General features: G+C 48.3%; 1 protein-coding gene and 1 non-coding gene across 4 annotated transcripts; both read right to left on the reverse strand.

Annotated features, from left to right (window-relative positions):
* Positions 1-3,905: 3,905 nt before the first annotated feature.
* Positions 3,906-14,386, reverse strand: KLK13 (kallikrein related peptidase 13). Of its 3 annotated transcripts, XM_010815246.4 has the most exons (6): positions 14,159-14,386; positions 13,415-13,501; positions 9,932-10,121; positions 9,351-9,619; positions 7,299-7,435; positions 3,906-5,760 (listed from the first exon to the last, which is right to left on the reverse strand). In XM_010815246.4, exons 2-6 carry the CDS (start codon positions 13,464-13,466, stop codon positions 5,572-5,574), a joined length of 837 nt encoding a protein of 278 aa, XP_010813548.1. In that variant the 5' UTR covers positions 13,467-13,501; positions 14,159-14,386; the 3' UTR covers positions 3,906-5,571. The 3 variants fall into 3 exon arrangements, with proteins under 3 accessions (XP_010813548.1, XP_010813549.1, XP_024834523.1); XM_010815247.4 differs by lacking the exons at positions 13,415-13,501; positions 14,159-14,386 and adding an exon at positions 10,485-12,113; XM_024978755.2 differs by lacking the exons at positions 9,351-9,619; positions 9,932-10,121 and having other exon boundaries at positions 14,159-14,385.
* A 2,208-nt stretch (positions 14,387-16,594) lies between these two features.
* Positions 16,595-16,667, reverse strand: TRNAG-UCC (transfer RNA glycine (anticodon UCC)). Its single transcript has one exon. It is a non-coding gene; the product is annotated as a tRNA-Gly (tRNA).
* Between the last annotated feature and the right edge of the window lie 1,322 nt (positions 16,668-17,989).

Genomic DNA, 17,989 nt, shown 5'->3' on the forward strand with positions numbered 1-17,989 from the left:
GCATTACAGAAAACAATGCACAGAAGACAGTGGGCTACAGGACTGTCAGACCCAATCACCACCCGATTACTGGGCTGCCTGATGCCAGCCCATGACTGTTTTTGAAACAAGGCAAGAGGAAGACAAGATCTTTCCACCTTTGTTCCCCATCACTACCCCTGACTGCGAGCCCTCCTCTTACAGAATCCCCCAGATTCCTCATGGAAGGTAGGGGTGGGAGGGCACAGTTTTTGAGGCACAAGCCTACTTGTTCTCCCATCCAACAGCTGAGGATTAAAGCCAAATTTCTATTCCCTCCGAACTCTGTCCGTGTTTTTCTTTTCTGTCTTTTCGGCAGGGAGAGAAAGGGAAGATTGTGGCGCCATTATCCTCCCCAAAGATGGCTTCGAACACTTCCTTCTCTACATCTTTGAAACCTGGCTCCCGAGCTCCGGCCCTCTGCAGCCGTTGCCCTCGGGCATGCCCACAGCCCATCTCCCTCTGTGTCCCTCAGGAGCTCTGCGTCTTACCCCTGGGTTATCACAAGGAGGCCCCGCCACCTACCGGTTAACTAGGCTGAATCCAGACACTGTCCTCCTTCTTACCCCTTCTCACACTGTTCCTCTTGTCTCCGATTCTCTCAAGCCCTAACTTGGCCCCAACTGGCCTTGTTCCCTCCTCCTAGACCCTCACCCAAGTCATTTACCTGGATTCTCAGCCTCTGACTGCCCCTCCCCACCTAGTCCACCACTCAGAAAGCCCTGGAGGGATCCTTCTACATCTAGAGGCTTCTCTGGTCCAGCTCACACCCCTCCTGTGGGTCCCTGGTATGCATTTGATTTTCCTTCTGGATTCTGGTCATGGAGGTTTTAAAATTTTTTGGAATTTTCCAAGTGGTAGGGGAAGGAGGCTGAGTGGTGAAGAATTGATGCTTTTGAACTGTGGTGTTGGAGAAGACTCTTGAGAGTCCCTTGGACAGCAAGGCGATCAAACCAGTCAATCTGAAAGGAAATCAACCCTGAATAATCATTGCAAAGACTGATGCTGAAGCTGAAGCTCCAATACTTTGGCCATCTGATGCGAAGAACTGACTCATTAGAAAAGACCCTGATGCTGGGAAAGATTGAGGGCAGGAGGAGAAGGGGATGACAGAGGATGAGATGGTTGGATGGCATCACCGACTCTATAGACATGAGTATGAGCAAACTCCAGAGGACAGTGAAGGGAGAAGCCTGGCATGCTGCAGTCTATGGGGTTACAAAGAGTCGGACACAACTTAGCGACTAAACAGCAACATTCATAGAAAAGCACGAAATTTACTAACTGGAGCTGTTTGTTTTTTCTTTATTTAACAGTAATTTCTTGATGCTCCAACTACCTGGTTTTTGTTGCAAAAACTGCTGTGTATCCTGGCTCCTCCCTTATCTCTTGGAAAGTCCCCTGGAGCTCTCTGAGAGGCTGTCTTCCGGGGTTAAGTCCTCAGTATGTTTGTAAAATAAAACATATTTCTCAGCTTTGAGGTTGTGCGTTTTTTTTCCGTTGACAAGGTGGTGGCCCTAGCTAGGCTCCCACTCACAGTGCCAACTGTGGTCACCCCTCAGAGGTGGAAATGACCCTTTGGTGCATGTGCGGCATCATGAGTCATGACATCTGAACCAACGCTTGGATGAGGAAGTCCATCCTACTTCTGTGGGAGCGACTACATTATTCTTCATTATTCCTTCCTCCTGGGCTTCCCAGGTGGGGCTAGTGGTAAAGAACCCCGCCTGCCAATACAGGTGATATAAGAGACTCAGGTTCAATTCCTGGGTCAGGAAGATCCCCTGGAGTAGGGAATGGCAACCCACTCCAGTATTCTTGCCTGGAGAATCCTCAGGGACAGAGGAGCCTGGTGGGCTACGGTCCACAGGGTCGCAACGAGTCGGACACAACTGAAGTGACTTGGCACGCATGCGTGCCTCCCTTCCTCCAAAAAGCCTGACTTGAGTGTCCAACCTCCTCAACCCGCTCACAACCCATCTGCTTCTTTCATCTTAACATTGAATTTGTTAGGATGAAATTGTGGGCTCATATGCCCATTGCTCCCATTCACCTGGTGAGTCCAGCCTAGTCCCTTAAACAAGGGCTCACAAAGACTTCCCCGGTGGTCCAGTGGTTAAGAATCCACCTGCCAATGCAGGGCACAGGAGTTCGATCCCTGGTCTGGGAAGATCCCACATGCGGCGGGGCAACTAAGCCCGAGCACATACCTACTGAAGCCTGCACATCCTTGCGTCCGTGGCCCGCAACAAGAGAAGCCACTGCAGGGAGAAGCCAGTTCACCACAGCCAGAGAGTAGCCCCCTCCACTCAGCACAGCTAGAGACAAGCCTGTGCAGCAACGAGGACCAAGTACAGCCAAACAATTAATTAATTTAGCAAAAAGTGAAACCAAACAGGGCCTCACAAGTGGGGCAGTGGCTCAGGACCTGCATCCTTCTGGACTTGCAGGGTGGGGGTGGGGCATGGAGGGGGGTGGTGGATGGGAAGGAATGTCCCTGGGGATGTTCTCAGAGCAGAAATACAGGAAGGTGTCTCCATCAGTCTGGAGGGATTTGACTCACTGCTGGATTGTCTTTAGGTCCACACGCTGTAAAATGGGGGGAGCTGATATTTCCCCAACTGGGGCCTGGAGAGAAAGATCTGAGAGGGCGTTATCTGCTGGACTGATGACAGGAAGTGTTCTTTTTTTGCTTTGGTCTCCCCCTTCCCCACCACCCATCTTTTCCCCTCCTCTCTTCCTCCACAGGCCTCCAAATTCCTTCTTACACAGGATCTCATTGTTATTAAAAATCCCCCTGGGGCAAAACAGGAAGGAGTGGGCAAGTGGTTACAAAGTCCCAGGAGATGCAAGGGAGGCAGGCGGTCTGAACAGCCTGCCACCTGGCTGGCCTTCTTGAATTAAAGTCCTGTTGGCAATCAGAGCCTCCTGCTCAAGTACGTCATTATTTTCTGTTCCGCTGGAAGGATTGGACCTCCGCCTCCGGTTCTCAGATCTTCAACTGCCACCCAAGGCGACCTGCTTGGGGCTGGAGCCTTGGAGACAGGGTACCATAACAATGACATCAATAATAAGAACAATAATGCTCGTGACAGCTGCCACTTAGGGAGCATTCACTCAGTACCAGGTGTTCTGAGTGCTTTCACGTATGAAATCAGTCCTCTTAAGAGTCCTCTGAAGTAGGTGATGTTCTCTTTAACTTTATTAATACACTGAGATGGTTCTTCATCCTCAGATGGGGAGAAGTGAATTCGTTGGTGGCACATTATTGTTAATGATCTGTACAAGCCTCCACTTTTTGTTTTCCTTCTTTATTTCCTTTTGCCCTCATTTCCTTCGGCTGTTACCTTTATTATTGTATATCTTTTGCTAGTATTTCTGTCACTCCGTATCCTTTGTGATCGCTTTTTATTACTGTATATCCTTTGCTAGTGCGGGCTTCCCCCCACCCCCACCCGGCTATGGTTCAGTGGTAAAGAATCTGCCTGCCAATGTGAGGATGCAGGAGCCATGGGTCCCATCCCTGGGTCAGAAGATGTCCTGCAAAAGGAAATGGCAACCCACTCCAGTATTCTTGCCTGGGAAATTCCAGGGACAGAGGAGCCTCTGGCTACAGTCCACAGGGTCGCAAAGAGTCAGACAGGACTGAGCAACTGAATTACAACAACAATCACGATTTGCAGTTATTTACTTTGTGTTGTTTATTTCCTGTGAAACCGCTGAGGGCAGAGTTTATGGCTGCTTAGTTATCTGATACACAGTTTGAACCCCAAACTCCTGGCCTTTCCCTGCAAAAATGTTGCTTCAGCTTCCTCCTATTTTAGTAAATGGCAGCTCCATCCTGACTCCTCGATCCTCTTTTTTTTTTTTTAATGTTGAACATTAAAGAAAATTTATTTTATTTTATTTTATATTGGAGTATAGTTGATTTACAATGTTGAGATAGTTTCTGGTGTACAGCAAAGTGATTCAGTTAAACATATACATATAGCCATTCTTTTTCAGATTCTTTTCCCATATAGGTTATTACAGAGTACTGAGTAGACTTCCCTGTGCTATACAGTAGGTCCTTGTTGATTATCTACTTTATATATAGTAGTGTGTTTACATCAATCCCAAGCTCCTAATTTATCCCTCCTGCCCCCTCGATCCTCCTCTTTTTCTCACATTCTCTGGCTGAAATCAACAGACGCTGTGTAACAATCCCCTCAAACAGATCTAAAATCTGATCCCTGAACTCCTCCAAGGATGGCACCCTGATCCAAGCACCATCTGCTGTCACCTGGGCCATTGCAGTCGTTCCACACCAACCTCTGCATCTTCTTCTCTAATCTAATACATCAGGCGGGCTCCTGTCTCACGGTCTTTGCCTTTGTTACACTTTCCACTTGGGCATCTAACCACTGCACTTGAGGGTCATAGACAAAGATGTAACATCACGGGGTACTGAACAAGGATTGTGGGTAAAAGAACAGAAGATTTGGTGGACAATAGCTGCCAGGAGACCAAACCAGTTGATCCTCAAGGAAATCAACCCTGAATATCCACTGGAAGGACTGATGCTGAAGCTGAAGTTCCAGTACTCTGGCCACCTGATGTGAAGAGCCCGACTCATTGGAAAAGATCCTGATGTTGGGAAAGATTGAAGGCAAGAGGAGAAGGGGGCAGGCAGGGGATGAGATGGTTGGATGGTATCACTGACTCAACGGACATGAATCTGAGAAAATTCAGGAAGATAGTAAAGGACAGAGGAGTCTAGTGTGCTGCGGTCCATGGGGTCACAAAGAGTCGGACAGACTTAGCAACTGAACAACAGCAGCAGCAAAGGAGCACGGAGGCCTCTTGGAGCAGTCGACCCCAGCACCCTAGAGTTTAGAGCACTGTTGATATTGAATGCGCACGGGGGTTCAGAGACAGGGAATACTGGCAGAACATGGAATGTCGGTAGGAATGGGACAACTGGGGAGACCCAGAAATGTCTCCAGGAATTTCCCGAGGCTCGTTTGAATGAACGAACCGTCATGCGGCTCCAACGTTAGCTGTGACGAATCAGAGGTGCACATAATGTTGTCAGGGCAGAATATACTGCAGACAATATTTTCAGGAAGAAATGTCTTGGGAGTCTAGAACTCTCTTGAGTACAAAACATAGACGGATCTAGAATATTGGCAGTGAATAAATACTTGAAGGGGTATAGGATGTTGTCAAGGAAGTTCCATTCACAGAACATAGAATATCGTTGAGACGGACAGACGGAGGCATTCAAGTGTTCCACAGATTGCACATTCAGATGGTGATCTAGGTTTATGTTGAAACAGTTGGGACATCCGGAGTATTGTCTTCTTTGGGACGTTCAGGGGACTGGGATGTTTCAGTGATGCAACGTCTGGGAGAGCATGATGCTGAAAATGACTGAATGCTTTTGAAACGTGCAGTGTCAGCTGGCATTGGAAGTTTGGAGAACATGGGTTGCTGGTGCAAGTGGAACGCTTTGGGAGGGACAGGGAAGGGCTGGGCAAACCGAGTAAGAGAGCAGGAACGCCAACCCGACTTTTATTGTGGGCCCTTCGTCCATTCCTGTTTACAAGTTTTCCGCTTTTGGATTGTTTCTTGGATCCATGGAACATACTGAGAAACTCGGGTGTAGACACCAGGCCGGTTGGGCTGCCCACATGGGAAGTCTCCCCAGGAGATGATGCCATGAAGTGTTCCGTTACAGACCAGGGGACCCCCGGAGTCACCCTAAGTGGGAGAAAGAGAGAGGCGGGGTGTCCTAAACAAAGGCAGAGACACACATAGAGGCAGAGATAGAGACAGGAATACAGAGAGAGGGTGAGAGAGAAACAAAGATAAGCTGACAAACACAGAGAGAGATAAACTCTGAGACAGAGAAACAGACAGACATTTCTGTGTCTCTCCCTGTTTTTCTGTTCTTCAGTCCCATTAAAATGGTGGTGGCTTACCTCACACCACTGTTCTTGGTTCTCTGGCCCCAGATCTCACCTGCTACCCCTCCCCACCTCTCAACCCTGCTTCGACTTTATGGCTCCTTGGTGTCGTCTTACTATTGAGTTAATCCAGCCATGTTCCTGGTAGGGTATGCAATACACCTGAAGGGCCACTTCTCCCTCTGGGCCCAGGGCAGACATTACTAACTGATAAGACTCATATTACTACTTCATTATCATACCGTTTCCCACGAAACCAAAACTCAATCTTAAGAAGCCCCCCTCTCTTGGGCATAGGTTTTGTTTTTTTTTTTTTAATATATTTTGTTTGCCTGTGTAGTACCCATTTCCCCTTATTTTGATGACAGCCTCCTGATTTTTTCATTTGGAGACTGCCCTCTCTCCCACTTTCAATCCATACAACTTGTCCATGCCTCTGTCTGCCCCCACAGCTAGTCACACGACTCAGACTTGGTCCATCAGAGAACCCCACAGCTCTGGCTAGAGTGGTGGCTCAGGACACAATACAGCTGACCCTTGAATGGCACAAGGGTTAAGGGCACGGACTCTGTGCACAATAAAACTCCCCCTATAACTTGTAATTAGCCCTCTATATATATGCTGTTCCTCAGTGTCTGAGGTTCTGCATCTGCAGATTCAATCAGCCTTGAATCGTGTATTTACTGTAGTACTTACTATTGAAATAAACTTCATGTATAAGTGAACCCATGCAGTCCTAACCAGTGATGTTCAAGGGTCAGATATCCTAAGTCAGCCTAGTAAGAGAATCATGCTCAGAGATTATGTACACAGTTGGAAAGGAGATCCTCTCTCTTTCAAAGATGGTTCCTTAGAGGGTAAGATTTAAGACCAAAGCTGCTGGGGCCAACATGCTATATGGCATGGGGAAAGTTTAACTGAGAATGAAACCAAAACAGAAGAGCTGAGAGTTAAAGAGAGATTCTTACACATTATGTGTAAGATAATGGATCCACCCATTCCTGAAACAAGACATCCTGGACTTTTCAGTCACAAAAGCCAAGGTTTTGCTTAAGCTAGTTTGTGTTGGGTTTCTGTCACTCAAACCAAAGGAGATCCAACATTTATATATCTCAACACAAGGATCTGGGTAGCCACTGCCAGTCAAAGCCCAGGCTTAAGATAAATTCTGTTTGCCAGCTGTGGGCACCCTCTTTTTATCCTGACCCTCTATGCTAAGAGACATCTCACATTGCAAAGACTGGTTTGCCCAAGGCTGGAAGCAAATCCTTCCCCCCAAGCATCAGTCCCCACCTCCTGGCTTGTGGCAACACACCACCCCCTTGGCCTCACCTCACAGGAGTCCTTGCCACCCTCTTTTGTGCCGGCACAGAGCATGTTGGGTGTGATCTTCCCCGGGTAGACTTGACGACACTCTTCATCTGAGCGAAGCTCGATGTTGGCACATTGGAGGGTTTGGGGGAAAGTCACTGAGGAGGAGAGAGAGAGGAAGGTCTAAGGATGTCTATTCTGGACAGGTTAATGGGGTGGAAGTTGGATGGGCAGCAAGTCTGTAGAAAATAACGATGGGAAGACAAAAATGGGAGAAGAGATGGGATATGTATTTGGGTAAAGTGATGGAAGACAGAAATGTGGAGAGAAGGTGGGGGAGAGCTCGAAGAAAGGATGAGAAGTAGAGAGAAAGATGGAGAGGAATGGTAAGGGGTAAATAAATACATCTCAGCAAGAGATATAAGTGGGGAGGTAGGTGAGGACAGAGGTGGAGAAAGTGATGCAGAAAGATGGAGAGAAGGTGGTGGGAAGAGACAGGAAGGCAGCGGTGATGAGAGAGAACCGGAGATGGGGAAAACACAGGGAAGAGGAGAGACGGAAGGAGATGCAAGAGAGCAGGAAAGAGTGGTGGGAAGAAGGGTGGGGCACGCTGGGAAGAGAGATGTGGAGATGAGACGAGGGGAGAGCGAGGGACGGCTAAGGAGGTGCAAAAGGCTCTTGCTGCTATAGAGCTCAACTTACAGTCATATATATATCATATTTATATCCAAAAGATGTATTTATTTATATTTTATTATACTTAATAACCAATATATTAAATTTAGTTTCTAAATTATAAATGATACATATATATTTAAATACATACTTATGTATAATATGTTATTTGAATACAATGTATTTAAATAAATATATCATTTATAGCTTAGGAAATAAATCTAATTTCTATAATTTACATATTTATATACAGATATTTTACTATGTCAATCCATATAAATATGATCCAAATAAATATGTACATATACTATATATTATATATTTTTACATATAAGTTTATATATATTTATATAAAGGAAACATAATTTTATATATGGTATATAACATATGTAATTATAGCTCTGTATTGGTAAATTTATGCATGTTTATATAAAGGAAATATAACTAATCATTTACATGATATGACATATTATATATAGCTATATATATTTATACATTTAGATTTGCATATTCTTTATAAATATGGACTATAAATATAACTATATATACTTATACATTTATATTTATACATTCTTTATAAATAAAACTTTACATACATTTAAGTATTCTTTACATAGAATATAAATATAACCTTATATATACAATTATATTTATATAGTCTTTATAAATATAGAATATAAATATAACTTGATATATATTCACACATTTGCATATTCTTTATAAATATACATTTATGTTTATATATTTATATATGCTACATTTATATATTCTATAAAGGATATACAAAACTATACATTATATGTAACATTATATAACTTCATATTTATATTTTTACGTATTTACACTTCTATATTTACATGAAGGATATATATACCTTTATATATCACTATGCGATTCATGACTTAACCCATGTCTAATAAATCTAGTTTTATCTACACTTCTATATTTACATGAAGGATATATATACCTTTATATATCACTATGCGATTCATGACTTAACCCATGTCTAATAAATCTAGTTTTATCTACACTTCTATATTTACATGAAGGATATATATACCTTTATATATCACTGTGCGATTCATGACTTAACCCATGTCTAATAAATCTAGTTTTATCTACACTTCTATATTTACATGAAGGATATATATACCTTTATATATCACTATGCGATTCATGACTTAACCCATGTCTAATAAATCTAGTTTTATCTACACTTCTATATTTACATGAAGGATATATATACCTTTATATATCACTATGCGATTCATGACTTAACCCATGTCTAATAAATCTAGTTTTATCTATAAAGACTCCTGCTCCGACCTGCCCTCCCGTCTCTGCCCCAGTCTCCCCGGCCGCTCTGTGCGGCCACCGGCCACCCGTGCGGGTGCGTACCCTGGGGGCTGGTGGTGGTGCCCCAGCCAGACACCCGGCAGCAGGTGCCGGGGGGCAGGCAGTGATGGTGGGAGAGGGGCAGGGTCTGGATGTGCCTGGTGAGCTGCACAGAGGACTTCAGTTCCAGAAGCATGATGTCGTGGTCATGGTTCAGGTGGGTGGGGCTGCTCTGGTACCGAGGGTGGGGGATAGCTCGAGCCACCTCCCTCACCTGCTCCCCAGCCTCCACACGCGCCAGGACGTGCTTGCCCAGGTACACTCTGTACCCTCTGCGGGTGCAAGAAGCCGGTGGTCAGAGGGGTCCAGGAGCTCGTCTCCGTTCCCATCCCCAGTCTCACCCTTCCCCACCCCCTTCCTTATTTCCAAAGGTGTCTGCTTCCACATCCTTGACTCCAGTTTCCTCCAAGTCCTCTGCTGGGACTCCCTGTCCATACCCATACCCCCACGTCTCCACCAAACCTCATGCTCACCCCATGCCCATCACAACCCAAGTCCAACCTCATCCTCAAATTCTGCTCCGCCCACGCACCACGCCAGTTACAGTCTCATCCCCACCCCTCACTCCCCGAGGCCCCACATACTCCTTTAGACAGTGCGCCGCGGTGAGGACCCATTTGGGGTGCACCAGGACTCCCCCGCAGAGCAGCCGCCCTTGCACTTTTAGGGCTGCCTGCCAGGGCTGAGAGTGGGGGATACAGGTGTAGCCACCAGGGAGGAACCCGTTGGTCCCATTGGTGCCATTGAGAATCTTGGGGTACTCCCGAGAGATGCCTGGTGGAGGAGAGAACGTGTTAGAGAATTGGGGTTCACAGGGAAAGGAGGCTGGGCGTTACGGTTCTTGGGCTTGGGGACTGAGTCAAAATTTTGCTCTGGGTGGCCAGGAACTGATGATTCATTTATCGGTCTCTTGGCATTGCCATTTTCTACGTAGTGGAGATGAGCTGGGGCGAAGAGATTGATGTCCCTTCTTTCTAGAAGCGCCAAACCCTCCACTGGAGAGTAAAAGAAGGGTTTGGGGAATGAGGAAGCTTCTGATACGTAAGCAGAAGCCTGATTTCTTCCCACCTGAATTTTCTGTCTTGGTCCACCATAGGGATTGATTTCCAGGAGTAGAGGTGGTCCTACCCTACCTACCTAGGCAGTATCCATCCATCCATTCCTCCATCCTTTCTAAACGCATTTGCTGAGTGCCTTCATGACCTTAAATACCATTCATAACCTCTGTGAAGGGAACTTTCCTGGTGGCTCAGATGGTAAAGAATCTGCCTGCAATACAGGAGACCCAGGTTGGAGGCACAGCAGTCCACACAGAGACAAAGAAGATCTAATCCTGGAGCTTCCCTGGTGGTCCAGTGGTTAAGAAACCACCTGTCAACGTAGGGGACACAGGTTTGATTCCTGGTCCCAGGAGATCCCACATGCTGAGGGGTAACCAAGCCTGTGCACTGCAACCATTGAAGCCTGCATGCTCTAGAGTCCCTGCAATGAGATGCCACCGCATGGAGAAAGCTGAGCACCGCAAGGAAATGTAGCCCCTGCGCGCCACAACTGGGGAAAGCCCGGTGCACCAACCAAGACCCAGCGCAGTCGAGACAAATACAATAAGCAAAGAAATTGAAAAAAATAAAAGGACGTCTAATCCTGAATGTGCCACTTCCTGGCTGGGTACAACTCTCAGTTTTCTCTGCTGTAAAGGAGGGAAAGTTATAGTTCGTCTCTCATCAGACAGTCGTAGGTTCCGTGAGATCCTACATTCAAGACACACACAGGACCTGGTGTGGAGCAAGCACTCAGGAAGCAGGGAGTGATATTAATTGCACCCTCAGAAACTGAGTCATCATCACTTCTCTTTCAAACCTGATTTTGACAGGAGAAAGTTTGCATGATGGTGCTCATATCCTTTTAACATCTCTCTTGTCTTGCTGAGGTCACCTTTTCAAACCAGGAGGAAGCAGAAGGTTGCCTTTGGCTGGCAACCCCCCAAAGTAAGTAGAACCAGCTGCCTTTCCTATTATGGGGGACGTTAGAAAGGGAAACTGCCTATTATTGAAGGAGGTCAGAAAGGGAAATTGCCTGTCATCAACAGGCAATTCAATAAATATTATAATTGAAAACAATATTGGTCCAATTCAATAAATACTGTTTTTTTGTTCATTGTGCAGAACTGATTTTTTTTTTTCCATTGTTGTCCTTCAGTCGCTAGGTCCCGTCTGACTCTGCGACCCCATGGACTGCAGCATGCCAAGCTTCCCTGTCTTTCACTATCTCCCGGAGTTTGCTCAGATTCGTGTTCACTTAGTCGGCGATGCCATCCAAACATCTCATCTTCTGTCGCCCTTTTCCTTTACCTTTATTTATAGCAAAAGATGCTGTTTTCCACTTAGAATAGTGATATTAACTTCAAATATGCTCTAAGTAAAAAAAAAAAAAAATAAAGTTGCCTCTATGAAGCCCATTAGGTTGAAAATAAAGATGGTTTGTGTGAAGTCCCTTCAGTCGTGTCCAACTCTTTCGTGACCGTGCGGATTGTAGCTTGACAGGCTTCTCTGTACATAGGATTCTCCAGGCAAGAGTCCTGGCAGGGGTTGCCATTCTCTACTCCAGAGATGGTTTGCCAGAGCATAAAGTCCAGGATGTGGAGGACAGGGCGGGCAACATGGATTAAGGTCCTGACTCAGGCACTGCTGCTGACTTTGGGGCAGGACCTTGCTGTCTGAGAATCTTGGGTTTTTCAGCTATGAAACTGGAGTAATTACCATGCACCTACCTCACCAGGCTGTTAAGGGCTCCATAAGACCTGCATGTGGAGCTCTTAGCTCCGGGGCATGGCACCAGGAGGGGATACGGGAGTCCTAGGGGTGTCACCACAAGACAGAAGCTACCCTGCCTTCAGCCCAAGAGTGGTGATGGGTGCCTGAGGACCCCCTCCTTCGGGTCCCAGCTCAGGCGTCAAGTCCTTTGGGGGCCCCGGTTCTGGGCCAGGAACTGCCACTACATCTCTGGGCTTCCAGGTTGGCTCCTTGAAACCATCACCTTGCATCACAGTTTTAACTAAATATTAGGGGAATTGTCTGAATGATGCCAGCATCCATCCCTGCTAGGTTCTGGATGCTGAACACAGCAACTGTGTCTACTTGTACAGCACCTAGCATGGTGCCTGCTGCTCAGCTGTCTGCTGAATGAATGGATGAATGGGGTTTCCAGACAACTCGCCTGCCAAGGCAGGGAAAGGGGACTTAAATGGGAGGAGAGGAATATCTGGGGACCAGCTCTGCGTGGAATCAGGTTTGGGGTCTCCTTCCTGGTGGCTCAGATAGGAAAGAATCTTCGTGTCAGTTAGAAGATGCAGGAGACATGGGTTGGATCCCTGGGTCAGGAAGCTGGAGAAGGGAATGTTAACCCACTGCAGTATTCTTGCCTGGAGAAATCCCATGGACAGAGGAGCCTGGCAGGCTACAGTCCATGAGGTTGCAAAGAGTCAGACACGACTGAGCAACTAACACGGTAATGATTATCAAGGACTAAAGAACAATCTAGGTTCTGGAAGGGCCTGAGACTAGAGACAGAATACTACCAATAAAGCAGTGTGTGTGTGTGTGTGTGTGTGTGTGCGCGCGCGCGCGCGCGCATGCGTGTGCATGTACACTCATACACATGCTCACTCAGTCATCCCACTGTGACCCCAGGCGTCGGGATTTGAACCCCTGTCTATGTCTTCTAACTCTTGAACTTGGGAAGGTCTTGGGGATGGACTTTCCGGTACAGAGTAGGACAGTCAGTGAGAGGGCTGGTGTGCAAGATCTAGAAGGCTTAACAATAGGGCAAGCCCATCTGAACCGGGATACCCCAGGGAGAGGTCTGGGGTAGGTGCGGAGCATGGACTGACCCCAGCTGGGTCACCAGGTCACGCAGGGACACGCAGGAATCACGCCTGCGCCCCGGGACCCGCCCCGCCCCGCCCACCAGCGGGCTGGAGGCGGAGCTTGCGGCTCCCTGCGGCTCCCGCCTCCTACCATTGTTTGCAGTGGCCACCCCGCCTCCGCCCCCGCGGCTTGCATTCTTACCTCCTGACCAGGCCACCATCAGGAAAGAGATCGCAGCGGCCAGGGGCCACATAGTGACTTTGTGGTGGGGGGCAGGGCGGGCGGAGCCTGAGAAGTTGAAAGGGAGTAAGAGCGGGCCAGAATCCCCCATCTCTGGATACTCCCTACCCTCTGGATACTCCCTGCCTGCTCTGCTCTGCGGGTTTCCAGTCTTGAGTGTCCTCTCCTTTACTCTGAAAACCTTGACCCTGGAAGCTGCACCGACCCCCCATCTCCCAGTTCCGTTCTTGGTGTGTGTGTGGGGGTGGGGTGGGGGTCCCGGTAACGCGATGGGAGGGGCAGCTTGCACATCCCTCCCAGGGGCTGCAGCTCTCTCGATGCCCTTCACCCTGGGTGGCCAGTCCCTCCACCCCAGCCCTCCAGCCAGCTGGATCCTTGTGCACTCTCCTGCCCCTCTCTACTGTTTGCAGGCGCCTTTCCCCTCTCGGATCCCTGGTCTAAAACTGAGCATCTTATCTTTCTGCTGCTTCACCTCTCAGTTCAGTTCAGTTCAGTTCAGTCGCTCAGTCGTGTCCGACTCTTTACGATCCCATGAATCGCAGCACGCCAGGCCTCCCTGTCCGCTTCACCTCTCAAACCTCTGCAAATTTCTGTCTGGAACCCTGCCTCTGGCCTCTGCCTACATCTCCCTGACTCAGCTGTCTCCCGCTCTCTCCGACCCTCCTCCCTCCCAGTGCTCCTGCCTCTGCCATAGGCGGACCCTACCTGGGTTGGGGCCCCGCGTGACTTCTGCTGCCAGCTGCCTCCAACTTCAGCCTCGACCCATGGCTTTTAACCCCTGAACTCCCTCCCCCAGCGCCTTCATTGTTTCCCTGTTGCTGGCCTTCCCTTCTCCACCCCCAATAGCTCAGCAGGCTGTCTTTGGGCACCCCCAGCCTGGGCTTGGCCCTTCTCAGTGGGGCGGAGCTCCCAGGACAAGCTAGGACCCAGATCTGGTTCCGCCCAAGTTGAACCCACTGTGAACTTTCAGGCAGCAGGACCCATCTGGGAGGGAAGGGAAGAGCCCAGTTCCTTCTCCAGGTCCACCTTAAATCCCCTGGGGTGGGGGTGGGGGGTCTTCTCCAACATCAACCCAAGTTTCCATCCCACTTTCCTATCTCCCCTCCAACCTTGTTGCTGTTCAGTCGTGTCCAACTCTTTGTGATCCCATGGACTGTGTGTAACCTTCCAGGTTCCTCTGCCACTGGGCCACCAGGGAAGTCCCTCCTACCCAGCCCTACCCATACTCTTAATGTACATCAGTTCCCAGCCATTTTCCATCCTCTTCCCACCTCCCTATCTAATTTTAACCATTCTCCACACTTACCATCAGCCCATCCCTCAGACCCATCCCGGTCCACAGCCATTCTCAAGTTTAATTCTCCATGTCAAGCTAAACACATCTAAGTTCCAGTTCTCAGCCTCATCTCCAGCCACTTCCAACTCCATCGCCAGCCCTTTTTCTTCTGGAAAACACAAGAATGCCGAAATTTACCCTCCCCTTCTCTCCTAATCAGACATAAGAAGGGAATCCTCAGGTCGGTGGATAGAAAGTCAACTTAGATTGGATGTGGGCAGGGGTTGGATCTGGGAAAGCAACATTTTGGATAAACGTGGCCTTTTAGGAGCAGGGATGAGGCAGTCCACCGGGCGTAGGTGGGGAGGGAGAAGCAGGAATCAGAGAGCTCTGGGGCGTCTGGCGGCCAGATGAGGGGGAAGAGGAAGGAGGAAGAGACACTGTTTTAGGTGTTTGAGGAATGAGAAGGCGTCTCCTGGAACTGGGCCTGGGTGGATCCCGTGAGCTAATCCCCGGGGGTGGAGGAGGCAGGATTAGGGATTAGAGAGGACCAAGGTGGAGTCAGAATTTGAAAGAAAGCCAGGGATGGGGATCAGATGAGGTCTGGAAAGAGAGACAGCGGTGGTGTCATGGGGATGAGGAACTGAGATGGATGGAGTAAGCCTTCATCTCAAAACTGGTGTGACCCATATTGAGAGATTAAAGGTTTGTATATAAGGGTCAAATCTAGTGTTAAAAGGTTTTTTTTAAAAAAAAACAAAAAACAGAAGATCTAATCATGACACTCCTGCATCTATAAAATGAACATATGTCAAAGATGTTATTTGGATTCATTAGTAAGTGATGGAGCTAGCAAGGTATTAAAAGAACCACACACATCTGGGCAATAAGAAGTGCTGAAACGAACTAACCAATAGATACAAAAGTAGCTTATCCTGTGTTGCTGTTGTCTAATCGCTAAGTCCTGTCCAACTTTCTGCCACCCTATGGACCGCCCACCAGGTTCCTCTGTCCACGGGCTTTCCCAGGCAAGAACACTGAAGTGGGTTGCCATTCCCTTCTCCAGGGGATCTTCCTGGCCCAGGGATGGAACCGTGTCTCCTGCATTGGCAGGTGGATTCTTTACCACTGAACCACCTGGGAAGCCCTATTCTATATGGAGGGGAGGGAATTGTACTTCCACCCGACAAAAGTCATTTACTCGGTTATTGATGAGAATTATTTGCACTGCTATCAACTGTTTATCATTCACAGGGTGGTAAAGTAGCTCAGACAGTAAAAGAAGCTGAGACCCCACCCAATCATAACTCGTCTAGTGTTCCATTGATGGTATCATTGGGTCCATCTTAAAGCATTTCACAAATTTTCCCTACACTAGGAAGAAAAGTTTGTGGTCAGGTTTAGGATGGTAAGGGGTGTAGTTGGGGGTGGGGGGGGATCTGATGCTAGCAGGCAAGTTTGGGGAAGAGAATGGACCTGGGGTGAGGGTAGGGTTGGAGTCGGTTTAGGGGATAGGATTGAGTTGTAGAATGGAGGGGTCTGGGAATAACGCTGTTGATGGAGTCCAGCTGGGTTGGGGCTAGAGAAGAGGCCAAGACAGTGTTTGGATGTGGAGGTGGTGAAATACGGTTGCGCTGGTGTTGTGCGTTGACACTGATAATGAGCACTAGACATGTCTGTGTTGGGATCAGGTTTTGGTGGGAGTGGGCTGGGTCGTAGCTGTGAACGCCGCTCAAGGTGACAGAGGTCACTGTCCTTCCCCACCTTGGAATTAGCCCACCTCCCAGGACTGGGCCCAGAGTAGAGACTGAGTTCAGCAACACCCACCCCCCCACCTTTTTTTTGTTGTTGCACTGGGATCTTAGTTCCCTGACCAGGGATCAAACCTGCGTCCCCTGCGTTGGAAGCACAGAGTCTTAACCACTGGACCACCAGGGAAGTCCCCGAGTTCACTCTTTTCCAATCAGTTTGGGTTCAGGGTGAGTGCCAGGAGGGAAGATGTGGGGTTAAGTGAGGTGACAGGCTTGCATGGGAAGTCGGGGTACTTGTGCCCTCTGGTGGCCTGGGTTCACATTTCCAGAAAAAGCCTCTCTCACTTGGGAAGGGCTGGAACTTAGAGTAGGGGTGGCTGGTTTTGGTATTTGCTGAGGGGTGAGTACCAGGTCAACACTGACATTAGGGCTTATGACCGGCTGACTCTTGCTGAAGTGAGGTCATGGACCCCATAAGGACTAGGAGTATTCCACCCCCTCACGGGATGAACGGAGCCCACGGAGGGCAGTGAGCTGCTGACAGGCACGTACCAATTAGACTGAATCCAGGGGGGTCTCATGGATCAGAGAAAGAAAGGGAAAGGACAAAAACAGAGTGTTCCTGGTGGTTCAGAGCTGAGTTAAGTGACTCGGCCACTCTGTGACTCAGGGTCCCGTTTGTAAAATGGTGCTCTCAGTAGCACCTGGCTCATAGAGAAGGAGTAAATGAGTTAATGATGTTTGAAGATGCTTAGACCAGAGTTTGATATGAACCAAAGGCCACAAACGTGACTTGTTATGTAAGTAAATCTGGCGATGGAGGCAGCCCAAGGTTCCTGGGGTGGGGGTGGGGGGTGCCCCACCCTAGCTTGGCTTCAAAATGGGATTCTTTGTCAAGCAGGAACTGGAAGTTCTGGTTGGAAGTGCTGGCTGGGGCGAGAAAGTTGGCCCCACACCCAGGCCTGGAGCAGAGGCCCTGGTGCAAACGCTAAGGGAAGGGGAGACAGAGAAGGACACGGAGAATACACAGAGATACAAAAACAAGGTGGATGGGAGAGGGCAGGCAGAGGAAATGCACGGAGAGACAAAAAAAAAAGGCAAGGCATCTAAGAGGGAAAAAGACAGAGAGGCGCCTGCGGAGAAACCAGACTTGGGCTTTCGGAGAGAAAATGCCCAAGAAATTCAGTGAATTCACGTGAATTCTTTCTGGATCCGTGTTATTAAGGATGTTGGCCCTGGTCACCATCTTTCTCCCCAGCAACAAAATACCACTTTTCATCCATCGAAACAGCAAAAACTAGAAGTGTCAGTCTTGCCATCTACCTGCTTCTGTGCCCACATCCTCCGCTTCCTCTCCCATTTCTATAGATGAGCAATCTTCACCCCCTTCTAAGACAGACCCCTCCACCGGCGCCAGGTACCCCATCCCCTCTCACCTCCTTGAGGACACTGTTCCAGCCAGCAGTTCTCTGCTCCCTCACTGGCATCATCAATTTTTTACCTTCCCCA

Source organism: Bos taurus, chromosome 18, assembly GCF_002263795.3.
Source record: "Bos taurus isolate L1 Dominette 01449 registration number 42190680 breed Hereford chromosome 18, ARS-UCD2.0, whole genome shotgun sequence".
Classification (NCBI taxonomy): domain Eukaryota; kingdom Metazoa; phylum Chordata; class Mammalia; order Artiodactyla; family Bovidae; genus Bos; species Bos taurus.